Below are 13,350 nucleotides of genomic sequence, written 5' to 3'. Positions count from 1 at the left end.
CCGTCATGGGTTCCCATTCCCACAACGGCAAAGAGGAGGGTCGGAGCAGAAAGGCCATTGAGGGATCCCATCCCCTGTAGTGGTGGAAGTAGGAATTTGGCTGTGCCTATTAAAAAGACCTCCATGTGTGTGTGGATGAGAATGGGAGGTTTAATGTATGTGGGGTGGTTATAATTGGAGCCTGGGGTGTGTGTGTGTGGGGGGGGAGCATGAGAATGGTAGCCTTGGCATGTATGTATGTGAGTGAGAAATGGAGCCTGAGTGTGCATCTGTCTGAGGGTGAGAATGGGAGCCTGGATGTGCATCCGTGTGTGAGAGAATGGGAGATGGGGGGGGGGGGGGGGGGCGGGGGGTTGAGAGAGTGAGAGCTTGTTGTTGTGGTAGAGCATGTGAGAGTGAGAACTTATGTGTGTGCATGTGTGTGTGTGTGTGTATGTGTAGAGAATGTGTGAGCTTAGGGGGGAGAGCATGTGAGAGACAGAGCTTGTGTTTAAGTGTGTGTGTGTGTGAGAGGGAGGAAGGGAAGAATACAGTAAGAGAAGAAACATCGAGAAAAGAGACCCTGAAAAGAAATTAGGAAGAGACTGACAAGGGAAAAGTGGGAAAAAACAGACCAGGACCAACTGATTAGAAAAATACAAAGATCAGACAACAAAGGTAAAAAAAAAATAAAAAAATTTGGAGATTTTAGTAATGGGAATGTTCATTTCTTATATTTTTGTACTTTGCTCTTTCTTCAGTATTCCACTGTTCAGAGTCTGGTTTCTCTGGCTTTCGATTTCATTTAATTTATTTATTAATTTGAAATCTTTTATATACCGCCTATACAATAGGTGTAGGTCTAAGAAGTTTACAAAGTAAAACATTCATAATTAAAACTGAGCAAATAAATCAAACAAGTAGTAAAACAAATTCAGATTATAGCAAACATAAAAGGCTCAATAAACTGGAACTAAAAAAGCCTCATGAAAGGGGGGTAGATGGACTCAAGCTGCTGGAAGCCTGCCAAACGCCACAGACACAGGTACGTTTCCAGTTTTTTCCTGAACTCTTCTGGATTGGACAGAAGCCTAAGGGAATCAGGAACCAAATTCCAGAGGACTGGGCCTGCGACGGAAACGGCACGCCTTCTACTTACATCTAGCCTTGCAAGCGATGTGTATCTGTGGAGTGGAGGTGGCGTGCGGGTGGTAGAGCGGAAGGTTTATATAAGAAAGCTTGATCCAGAATGACTTGACCTTGTAATGGTTCAGGCCGGATAATCATCACCTTGGACATTGTGTCTCTCTTTTTTTTCTCTTCTTCCGAATTGAGCTACGAAGGCCAGGGAATTTCAGGGGGGAGGGGGCGGGAGACTGGTTGACTGTAACTCTGTGATTTTCTGCGCCTGGGTGTAGCAGAATACACGCACCTTGGCTCTACTTGTTTATTTGTTTAAATAAGTATCTTTAACCATCAAAGGTTAGGGATAATTGTTAAAATTTAGTATTGGATTCGCTGCCGCACAGGGAGCCGGTGCAAGGTATTAAGAGTTGGAGTAATATGGTCTCTGATATTTCTTTTAGCAAGCAGGCGGGTGGGTGGAAGCATTTGTGTTAGTTGGAGTAGATGGGAGGGCAATGTCAGGGAGCCCTAGAAATAGTGCATTACAATAATCTAGTCCGGTCAGAATTAATACTTGTAGAACAGCACAAAAATCGTCAAGATACAGTAATGGTTTTAGTCGTTTTAACAGATGCATTTTGTAAAATGAATTTTTTACAACTGAAGACATATTAGAAGCCATAGGCAAATGTGAATCTAAAGTGACCCCTGGGTTACAATTTGGTTTTGTCTGCATGTTTCATTTCTAATTTGTGGTCTCTTATTAGGTAAGGGTCGGTCTCTGTTTTGCCTGTGTGTGTGAGACTGAAGTGCAGTATTTCTGCTCACGTGTAGTTTCTCTGTAGTAGTAGTTCAGCTTGTTCTGTTATCCCAGTAGGTGGTGTATTAATGTTTTAGGGCCTGGTGTAGTATTTGCATTGCTGCTCTTTCATAAGGTTGCTGTTATTTGAATCCCGAGAGTCAGTTCTGTGACTGTATGGTATGGCAAGGTTCTAAATGTCTCTCTCTTTGCAGGGATTTGTGTTACTTCACAAATGGGTAGACTTTAAAACCCCTGTGCGCGTAAATCCCGGGGTTTCCGCGCTTGGCTGGGCCTTACGCGCGCCGAGCTAATTTTCAAACAGGCCCAGCACTCACGTAAACCCCGGTACACGAATAAGTACCGGAGCCTGAAAAGGCGGTGTGTTCTGGGTGGGGAGGGGCGGGGTGGGATGGAGGCCGGCCCAGCGGCTGAGGTAGGTTAGGTTTAGGGGGTGGGGGAGGAGAGGGGAAGGGGAAAGAAGGTTAGACAGAGGGTTAGGGAAGTTCCCTCCCAGTCAGCTCCAATTAAGGAAGTGCCAGTTGCGGCGCCGTGCGGACTTCGCAAAAGTACAATCCCCCTTGCGCATGCTGCACACACGCATCCATGTGTGTGCACCGGGAAGCGCGTGCACAAGGACGGGCGCACGCGCGTATTAAAATCTACCCCAAAATATTTAGCATTGGAGGGATATTTTTTTGCAGAGGTGACACAGAATTTGAATATTTTTTTCATGTTGATTGTAATGTAAATTGTCCTAGCTCTGCTCTACACCCGTTCTGATGATTAATGATATTTTATTGTAGTTATGATGATTTCTGGCTTTCTGCAAAGAGGATTCATGAAAGAATACATTGATTTTTGTTTTATTACATGATTGATTGGATCTGTTTGTTTTCTTTGCTTTTTACATGATATACTTGTGCATTTATAAACTGCAATAAATATAAAATAAATTAATACAGATTAATAAGGAATTTTTAATTCTAGTAAGTGCTTTAAATAATTGAAGTAAAATATTTTAAAGTTTCATGCATGATGCATAATGGCTGTTGCTGCAAACTACTTAGAAAGCCACTGTAAGGTGCAGTATATGGCATTATTTGTCAATAAGAATATAACTACTATGTCTCAGACCTGCATGCCTACAGCCCACCCATGATAAACGTGTGCCCACCCAACATAATCAGTTTTGGTTATGCCACTGGATCAGTGTTAAGTGGAGTGCCACAAGGATCGGTATTGGGACTGGTTCTGTTCAATATCTTTGTGAGTGACATTGCGGAAGGGATAGAAGGTAAAGTTTGCTATTTGAAGATGATACTAACATCTGCAACAGAGTGGATATGTCAGAAGGAGTAGAGAGAATGAGACATGATTTAAGGAAGCTTGAACAGTGGTCAAAGATATGGCAGCTGGGATTCAATGCCAAGAAATGCAGAGTCATGCAGCTGGGGTGCAGTAATCCAAAAGAGCTGTATGTGATGGGGGGTGCAGGGCTGTTGTGCACGGAGCAAGAGAGGGACCTTGGAGTGATAGTGTCTGATGATCTGAATTTGGCGAAGCAATGTGACAAGGCGATAGCTAAAGCCAGAAAAATGCTGGGCTGCATAGAGAGAGGAATAACCAGTAAGAAAAAGGAGGTGATGATGTCTTTGTACAGGTCCTTGGTGAGGCCTCACCTGGAGTACTGTGTTCAGTTCTGGAGACCGAATCTCAAAAGGGACAGAGACAGGATGGAGGTGGTCCAGAGAAGGGTGACAAAAATGGTGTGGGGTCAGTATCGGAAAACTTATGAGGAGAGGCTGAAGGATCTTAATATATAAACCCTGGAGGAGAGGAGGTGCAGGGGAGATATGATACAGACCTTCAGATACCTGAAAGGTTTTAATGATGCACGATCCTCGAATCTTTTCCATTAGAAAGAAATCAGTAGAACTAGGGGTCATGAAATGAAACTTCAGGGAGGACGACTCAGAACCAACATCAGGAAATATTTCTTCCCGGAGAGGGTGATGGATGCCTGGACTGCCCCTCCGGATTTGGGGGTGAAGACAAAAACAGTGAAAGAATCCAAAGGGGCATGGGATAAAGACTGTGAATCCCTTAAGACTAGAGAATGGGAATGAAGAAAAGAGTGCATGGGGGTAACTTGCTGGTGCGGCGGTAACTACCCTTATCCAATAAGCTTGGTAATTTTTAATGCAGCTCTAACATTGCTCTCTGCTTCAAAGGCAAGGGGTAAAGATGAATTTAATTCAGACAGCAACCAACAAGGGCCCTAACTTTGATGGGCTGGGAAACTGATAAGTATGGGGGGGTGACCTGAACTGCATGGCAGATGCTGCCATAAGCTTGCTGGGCAGACTGGATGGACCGTTTGGTCCTTTTCTGCTGTCATTTCTGTGTTTCTATGTTTCTAAGTACTTCAGTGCTCCTCACTGGTTTAGACCCCAAAATATTATGAGAGAGGAGAGTGGTCTGTAGTTGCCTGCCTTCTCCCTATCCTGAGTTTTCTGTGTAAGGGGATGTCGCCCACTCCCCTCCAGTGCCTTCAAAAAGCCACTCGGGCAATCTTCAAAGCAGGCAGGTTGCGGGCAGAGTTTGAAAATCCAGGGCTGCTTTGCTCTTGCGTGACAGAGGGGATGGGAAAATGAAATGCCTGCAGGGTTTCTTTCTTCTTGCTCTCTTCAAGGCCACGTGCCCAGAGCTATGAGGGGCACCGTCAGCACTTCCTGGAGCTCCTTCTGACCTGGGGGCTGCAGTGCCTTATCTCTTCCCATTGCTGTATGTGCTTCAGGCTCTTCCTGCTGTATGATAATTTCGCAATCATTTCTGCTCCGTATCCTGCCTCTGGAAATTCATCTTCCTCTTCTTCTATAAATACCCTGAGCGAAGGGCTTCTGCAGTCTTCACGCGTCACAAGTTCCCCCTGTGTCTTAGCCTGGTGCCTCCGTGAGGTCTCCTCTGAGGAACACTTCATTTCTTCACTGCAAACACTGAGCGGCCTCCGTCCCACCCCTCCATCGGTTTTTCCTTTTGCTACAGATTTGTCGAATGCTCTTGGCTCTCACTATTTCTTTTTCTGCAGTTGCGAGTTAAGAAATAAGAACATAAGAAATTACCATGCTGGGTCAGACCAAGGGTCCATCAAGCCCAGCATCCTGTTTCCAACAGTGGCCAATCCAGGCCGCGAGTACCTGACAAGTACCCAAACACTAAGTAGATCCCATGCTACTGATGCAATTAATAGCAGTGGCTATTCCCTAAGTCATTTTGATTAATGGCAATTAATGGATTTCTCCAAAAACTTATCCAAACTTTTTTTAAACCCAGCTACACTAACTGCACTAACCACATCCTCTGGCAATAAATTCCAGAGTTTAATTGTGCGTTGAGAGAAAAAGAATTTTCTCCGATTAGTTTTAAATGTGCTGCTTACTAACTTCATGGAGTGCCCCCTAGTCCTTCTATTAACCGAAAGTGTAAATAACCGATTCACATCTACTCGTTCAAGACCTCTCATGATTTTAAACACCTCTATCATATCCCCCCTCTTCTCCAAGCTGAAAAGCCCTAACCTCTTTAGTTTAATGTTTAGTCCTCCCAAGAACCATTTCAGAGGACCCCCCCCTGCCACCCCGACTCTTCTCTCAGTATTCACAGCCCTTGTGTTTTTAAAGTGGGAGGTGGCCCATCCGACCCCCTTAAAAGCCAGTGGCTCCTGAGCTACCATGAGGACGTAGAAACAGGATGCGAGCCTCGCAACGCTCCTTCTCCTAACCTCCGTGCTGCCCTCCTCTAACCTTCCCATGTTTTCCCCCACCTACCTCCTGGCGTTCCTTTTCTATTTTCCCATTCCTCCTTTGTCATGGCCTCTTCCCAGGTTCTCTCACTCCAACCCCAAATCCCCATGGCCCCATCCTGAGATCTCTCCCTCCTCACCCCCATCCTGACATCTCTCCCTCCTCACCCATCTTGGCCCCATCCTGAGTGCTCTCCCTCCTACTCCCCCCACCATACCCCTTTCTGCCTGCTTTCTCTTCTGCTCCCTACACCCAATCTCCAGTCCTCCTCTCGCTTCAGGTCCTTTGGCTGGTGCCAGGCCCAGTGAGAATACCAGGAATGAAAATCAGTGTGGGGCCTTTGAAATGGTGTCAGGGCTGGATTTAAGACTGAGAGTGCCAGAGCAGTGCCCCTTTCAAGCTGTGCCAGCACATGGCCCTAAGGCAAGCAGAAGCAGGATCCTCCTGTTTGGTCTCAGGCTGTGGAGGAGGCAGGTCTCCTTTATGTTTTAATATTGTTTTTATTGCTCCTTCAGATCCTGGACAGTGAGTAAGTGGAGCACTGGATGCACTCCTGCTACCCAAAGGTAGTGTCTGTGTGCATGGGGGAGGAGAGAAGACGTTCAGCAAAAACTGAGCTTGGCTAAGACTTACACAATTAAAGGCCGGCGATTTTGTGTTCATTGTAACATACTTCCAGCAAGAGAAATGAATAATCTTCCTGATTAAAGTGTGATATCAGACTCGGCACTGTCATCCGTTACACAGAATCAGAGTGTGCATGGAGCCTCCCTAGGATCTCTCATCAGACACAGAACTGTCTTACGAGATCTTAGCAAATCAAAGACCACCAGTTAGACTTTTCAACAGTTTTGCATCCCAGATATTCCCTGCCCAATCACACACACACACGCACACACACATGTGATTTACACTTTTTTGACAGGTTTCGGGGCTGGTCTCCATTAGACAGTGTCTGACTTCAGGCTGTGGAGAAAGTAGGTCTCCTTTAGACAGCATCTGATTTCAGATTATAGGGAAGGCAGGTCTCCTTTAGACAGCATCTGATTTCAGGTTATAGGGGAGGCAGGTCTCCTTTGGACAGCATCTGATTTCAGATTATAGGGGAGGCAGGTCTCCTTTAGACAGCATCTGATTTCAGATTATAGGGGAGGCAGGTCTCCTTTAGACAGCATCTGATTTCAGATCACAGAGGAGGCAGGTCTCCTTTAGACAGCATCTGATTTCAGATCACAGAGGAGGCAGGTCTCTTTTAGAAGGCATCTGATTTCAGATTAGAGAGGAGGCAGGTCTCCTTTAGACAGCATCTGATTTCAGATTACCGGGAGGCAGGTCTCCTTTAGACAGCATCTGATTTCAGATTACAGAGGAGGCAGGTCTCCTTTAGACAGCATCTGATTTCAGATTACCGGGAGGCAAGTCTCCTTTAGACAGCATCTGATTTCAGATTACCGGGAGGCAAGTCTCCTTTAGACAGCATCTGATTTCAGATTACAGAGGAGGCAGGTCTCCTTTAGACAGCATCTGATTTTAGACTACAGAGGAGGCAGGTCTCCTTTAGACAGCTACTGATTTCAGATTATAGGGGAGGCAGGTCTCTTTTAGACAGCATCTGATTTCAGATTACAGAGGAGGCAGATCTCCTTTAGACAGCATCTGATTTCAGATTACAGAGGAGGCAGGTCTCCTTTAGACAGCATCTGATTTCAGATTACAGAGGAGGCAGGTCTCCTTTGGACAGCATCTGATTTCAGATTATAGGGGAGGCAGCTCTCCTTTAGACAGCATCTGATTTCAGATTATAGGGGAGGCAGCTCTCCTTTAGACAGCATCTGATTTCAGATTACAGAGGAGGCAGGTCTCCTTTAGACAGCATCTGATTTTAGACTACAGAGGAGGCAGGTCTCCTTTAGACAGCATCTGATTTCAGATTATAGGGGAGGAGGTCTCCTTTGGACAGCATCTGATTTCAGATTATAGGGGAGGCAGGTCTCTTTTAGACAGCATCTGATTTCAGATTACAGAGGAGGCAGGTCTCCTTTAGACAGCATCTGATTTCAGATTACAGAGGAGGCAGGTCTCCTTTAGACAGCATCTGATTTCAGATTACAGAGGAGGCAGGTCTCCTTTAGACAGCATCTGATTTCAGACTACAGAGGAGCCAGGTCTCCTTTAGACAGCATCTGATTTCAGATTACAGAGGAGGCAGGTCTCCTTTAGACAGCATCTGATTTCAGACTACAGAGGAGGCAGGTCTCCTTTAGACAGCATCTGATTTCAGATTACAGAGGAGGCAGGTCTCCTTTAGACAGCATCTGATTTCAGATTATAGGGGAGGCAGCTCTCCTTTAGACAGCATCTGATTTCAGATTATAGGGGAGGCAGGTCTCCTTTACACAGCATCTGATTTCAGATTACCGGGAGGCAAGTCTCCTTTAGACAGCATCTGATTTCAGATTACAGAGGAGGCAGGTCTCCTTTAGACAGCATCTGATTTCAGATTACAGAGGAGGCAGGTCTCCTTTAGACAGCATCTGATTTCAGATTACAGAGGAGGCAGGTCTCCTTTAGACAGCATCTGATTTCAGATTACCGGGAGGCAGGTCTCCTTTAGACAGCATCTGATTTCAGATTATAGGGGAGGCAGCTCTCCTTTAGACAGCATCTGATTTCAGATTATAGGGGAGGCAGGTCTCCTTTAGACAGCATCTGATTTCAGATTACAGAGGAGGCAGGTCTCCTTTAGACAGCATCTGATTTCAGATTACCGGGAGGCAGGTCTCCTTTAGACGGCATCTGATTTCAGATTACAGAGGAGGCAGGTCTCCTTTAGACGGCATCTGATTTCAGATTACAGAGGAGGCAGGTCTCCTTTAGACAGCATCTGATTTCAGATTACCGGGAGGCAGGTCTCCTTTAGACGGCATCTGATTTCAGATTACAGAGGAGGCAGGTCTCCTTTAGACGGCATCTGATTTCAGATTACAGAGGAGGCAGGTCTCCTTTAGAAGGCATCTGATTTCAGATTACAGAGGAGGCAGGTCTCCTTTAGACAGCATCTGATTTCAGATTACAGAGGAGGCAGGTCTCCTTTAGACGGCATCTGATTTCAGATTACAGAGGAGGCAGGTCTCCTTTAGACGGCATCTGATTTCAGATTATAGGGGAGGCAGGTCTCCTTTAGACAGCATCTGATTTCAGATTAGAGAGGAGGCAGGTCTCCTTTAGACAGCATCTGATTTCAGATTACAGAGGTTGCAGGTCTCCTTTAGACAGCATCTGATTTCAGATTACAGAGGAGGCAGGTCTTCTTTAGACAGCATCTGATTTCAGATTACAGAGGAGGCAGGTCTCCTTTAGATGGCATCTGATTTCAGATTACAGAGGAGGCAGGTCTCCTTTAGACGGCATATGATTTCAGATTATAGGGGAGGCAGGTCTCCTTTAGACAGCATCTGATTTCAGATTAGAGAGGAGGCAGATCTCCTTTAGACAGCATCTGATTTCAGATTACCGGGAGGCAGGTCTCCTTTAGACAGCATCTGATTTCAGATTATAGGGGAGGCAGGTCTCCTTTACACAGCATCTGATTTCAGAATACAGAGGAGGCAGGTCTCCTTTAGACAGCATCTGATTTCAGACCACAGAGGAGCCAGGTCTCCTTTAGACAGCATCTGATTTCAGATTATAGGGGAGGCAGGTCTCCTTTAGACAGCATCTGATTTCAGATTACAGAGGAGGCAGGTCTCCTTTAGACAGCATCTGATTTCAGACTACAGAGGAGGCAGGTCTCCTTTAGACAGCATCTGATTTCAGATTACAGAGGAGACAGGTCTCCTTTAGACAGCATCTGATTTCAGATTACAGAGGAGGCAGCTCTCCTTTAGACAGCATCTGATTTCAGATTACAGAGGAGGCAGCTCTCCTTTAGACAGCATCTGATTTCAGATTACAGAGGAGGCAGCTCTCCTTTAGACAGCATCTGATTTCAGATTACAGAGGAGGCAGGGCTCCTTTAGACAGCATCTGTTTGCAGACTACAGAGGATGCAGGTATCCCTAGGAGGTTTCACACCTACCTAATTTTGAAGGTGATTGCATGGCTTGCTCTTCTCCTTCCATCTCCCCGGTTAAGTAGATATTCCCACAGTCAAACTCTTTCTCCATGTATTGTTGTTAACTCGAATCAACGAAAGGAGAAGTTTGCTTTTCTAAAGAAAAGGAAATCAGGTTAGAAGCCACCCAGTCACACATCCCCGAAATAATATTGTTTCATTGACTCAGCAAAATACTATCAAAAGCAAGGAAGGCGTGCCCCCTTCCTAGGAATAAACAAGTCATGCATATCACGTAGATCTGTTAAGGAAGGAGTTGCGTACCTCTCCAGTGAGCTATTTCATGGGTTGCCTAACTAGGGAGACAGTGTGCAGTGTTGCCGGGGGAGGGGTAGATTTAAATATGCTTGGGACAATAGTGCAAGTGCGTCAGCAGATGGGGAGGGGGCCTGAGTATTTGCTCAGTCGTATGGAACTTTGGGGGGGGATGAAAGAGGGGAGATCACAAGGCAATGAATGGGTAGAGCGTGGAGGGATGATAGTGTTAGGCTTCCACAAAGTCCGAGGTAACCTGTACAGAGCATCCATAATTGCAGCCCTAACATCAGTGAGCACGGGGTAGCCAGACGTTTTGGACAGCAGGAGGCAAAGTTGTGTCCCCCAGGAAGGCATGGACCCCAGTGACAGATCAGGAGGCAAACTCAGGTCCGCCAGGCGAGCACAGACCTATCGCTAAGGAGCCAAGGAGATGGCAGCAGCAGTTAGGACACAACGGACGCCCCCCATGACCAGCTGCACCCATCAATACATTTGCATTTCTTCTCATGGGTGAGATTTGGGGGTAAAGGGAGGAAGATAACAGTTTTTGTGAATGCAAAAATTCCCTCTTTTTCTATCTGGTGGAATTCTGTGTGGACCTGACATCCCCAAACAGCTAAATGTGCATGCCTTCTTGTAGCAATGTACATAGCTGCATAGTCTGAGACTAATATCCATGAGTAGATATTACTAATATGAGAAACTTGCCAGGCAGACTGCATGGGTCGATGGTCTTTTTCTGTCGTCATTACTATGTTACTATAAATGTGCTGTTTGATATCCTGTGGAGATGTATATAGTCATGTAGAAATGTTCATAATCTGTACTGTTCACAGGTTCATCTGTTTTCCTGGGGTAAAGGGAGGGTCGTCCCAGCCACTAACACCTTCCCCAGATGGATGCACCAGGCACCAAGAACACGAGGACCAATGGAGTCTGGCTGAGGAGGGCTCCTGCCGGGTCGGTCCCAGACCCAGGAATACCTCCACACGATAATTGAGCACAGGGGCGTTATATACATTTTTGGAGGCACTACTGGGATTTTGATAATTTTCATTTATTTTAGTTGTGAACAGGACTGGCAGATTGGGAAAAATGGATGGTAAGGATGTATTGGTGTTGAAAATTGGTATAGCGTTGAAGGAGATAACTTCTCCCGGGCAATATTAGTGAATGGTGTCCCTATGGGTGTGGATTCAGCTGCCACTGAGCAGGCTATAGATGAACTCCAGGTACTGTCTCAGAGGTAACGGTTAGGGGAGACTGTATGATGATGCACAGGGTACTGTCTCAGAGGTAACGGTTAGGGGAGACTGTATGATGATGCACAGGGGAATGTGAAAGTTTTCTGCATTTGCTCTGTGCATTTAGATCCTACCAAATTACCTCTGAACCCTTTTTATTTGGGGGGGGGGCAGGTTGGATGTTTCCCAAAGGGCCATAAAAACATTGATATCTGGGGGCTGTCTACATCGGCTTGTTTTCCCCTATGCTTATCCCAAGGTGTTGGTCCTTTCTATTGCGGGAAAGCTGACCTTCAAGGCCCAGGGGCTGTAGTGCATTCCTTTTTTAGTGCATGCTACTATCCTCTGTATGTGCAGCTGCAGGGAATAAACAAGACACAGTATGCATGATTTTTCATCTGGACCAATGCTTGCTGCTATCCTCTGTACGTGCAGCTGCAGGGAATAAACAAGACACAGTGGGCCAGATTTTAAAAAGCATTTACATGCGTAAATCTGGGTTTTACGCATGTAAATGCACTTTACTCGAGTAAGTGGGCTTTTGAAAATTGCTACAATATATGCCATTGAATCGTCCATAGGATTTATTCGCATAAGTGCACTTTACGTGAGTAAATGGCTTTTGAAAATTGCTACAATAGTAGTTACATTTATGCGCGTAACTCCTTTGAAAATTACCCCCTTTATGCATGATTTTTCATCTGGACCAATGCATGCTGCTATCCTCTGTACGTGCAGCTGCAGGGAATAAACAAGACACAGTATGCATGATTTTTCATCTGGACCAATGCATGCTGCTATCCTCTGTACGTGCAGCTGCAGGGAATAAACAAGACACAATATGCATGATTTTTCATCTGGACCAATGCATGCTGCTATCCTCTGTACGTGCAGCTGCAGGGAATAAACAAGACACAGTATGCATGATTTTTCATCTGGACCAATGCATGCTGCTATCCTCTGTATGTGCAGCTGCAGGGAACAGAACACAATGTGGGTGATTTTTCAGAAATAGATAAACTCTTCCAATGTACATCTGTGCTCACACTGGGGTGTTCACATTGCAGACTCTTGTTCCTTTCCTTGGTGTATGTGTCCTTAAACTAATCTGCAACTCCATCATTGCTCTCTGCTTCAACGGCAGGGGGAAAAGAGGAATTGGATTCATACAGTAACCAACAAGGGCTCCAATTTTTACGGTCTGGGGAAAGAAGTATGGGGGTAACCTGCTGATGCGGCGGTTACTACCCTTAACCAATAAGACTGATACTTTGATGCAACTCAAACATTGCTCTCTGCAATGAGCAGCAAGGCATAATAGGGAATTGGATTCAACAGCAACCAACAAGGGCCCTGACTTTTATGGTGTGGGAAACTGATAAGCATGGGGGTAACGTACTCGGCGCAGCAGATACTATCATAATGCAGACTGTTTGGTCCTTTTCTGCCATTATTTCTATGTTTCTATGCCTGGGAGGATGGTTTATCGCTGTTATGTTTAGTAGTAAACTGTCCCAGATGGGCAGAGAAATCCTGATTATGAGGGGATCCCTTTAGTCCCAGAAACATCCTGCCTGAGGTCCAAATAACCAGCCTTCATTCACCTACCTGTGTCCTATGTCCCAAAGGGGCAGCCTCCACTTATGGGTCTTCAAGTTCTTGTCTCTTCTCCCCAAACTCCTCCTGAAATGACCTCTTATTGGAAAAGATATGTTGCTGGAAAAACAGGTTAATATAGCCCAGTTTGAACTGTGAGGAGAGGTAGTGTGAAGCCTCTTCACCAACCAAAAAGGAAAACCACTTTCCAAGCCCCAACACTTCCTCTAAAGTGATGAGTAACTGGCAGAAAGATGAGCTCATAGATCTTCTTGCATCTTGCCTCTGGATATGGGCCGTGTCCCTCAGCAGCAGCCTGGGCCAAGATCTCACCATAAGAAAAATCTAAAAATATCCAAATGCTAGTGAAAACCCTCTCCCAAGGGAGAGAGGGTAAAGAGCATGCAGAGAAAAAAAAGATGACAATTG

At 45.6% G+C, this 13,350-nt stretch overlaps 1 protein-coding gene across 2 annotated transcripts in view; it reads right to left on the bottom strand.

Annotated features, from left to right (window-relative positions):
• The window catches only part of LOC115087730 (CD209 antigen-like protein C), an 85,698-nt gene extending 72,644 nt beyond the window's left edge, over nt 1-13,054 (bottom strand). The window contains exons 1-2 of one of the 2 annotated variants that reach the window (XM_029595250.1): nt 12,934-13,054; nt 9,788-9,919 (exon numbers count right to left, since the gene is read on the bottom strand). In XM_029595250.1, coding sequence (XP_029451110.1) covers nt 9,788-9,875 — 88 coding nt within the window. In that variant the 5' untranslated portion in view covers nt 9,876-9,919; nt 12,934-13,054. Of the gene's footprint in view, nt 1-9,787; nt 9,962-12,933 lie in introns of those variants that run through there. The other variant, XM_029595251.1, reaches the window with a different exon arrangement.
• Nucleotides 13,055-13,350: the final 296 nt, after the last annotated feature.

Source organism: Rhinatrema bivittatum, chromosome 3 (genome assembly GCF_901001135.1).
Source record: "Rhinatrema bivittatum chromosome 3, aRhiBiv1.1, whole genome shotgun sequence".
NCBI lineage: Eukaryota > Metazoa > Chordata > Amphibia > Gymnophiona > Rhinatrematidae > Rhinatrema > Rhinatrema bivittatum.
Note: the sequence above shows the minus strand (reverse complement) of the source record. Positions and strands in the feature narration are given on the sequence as shown.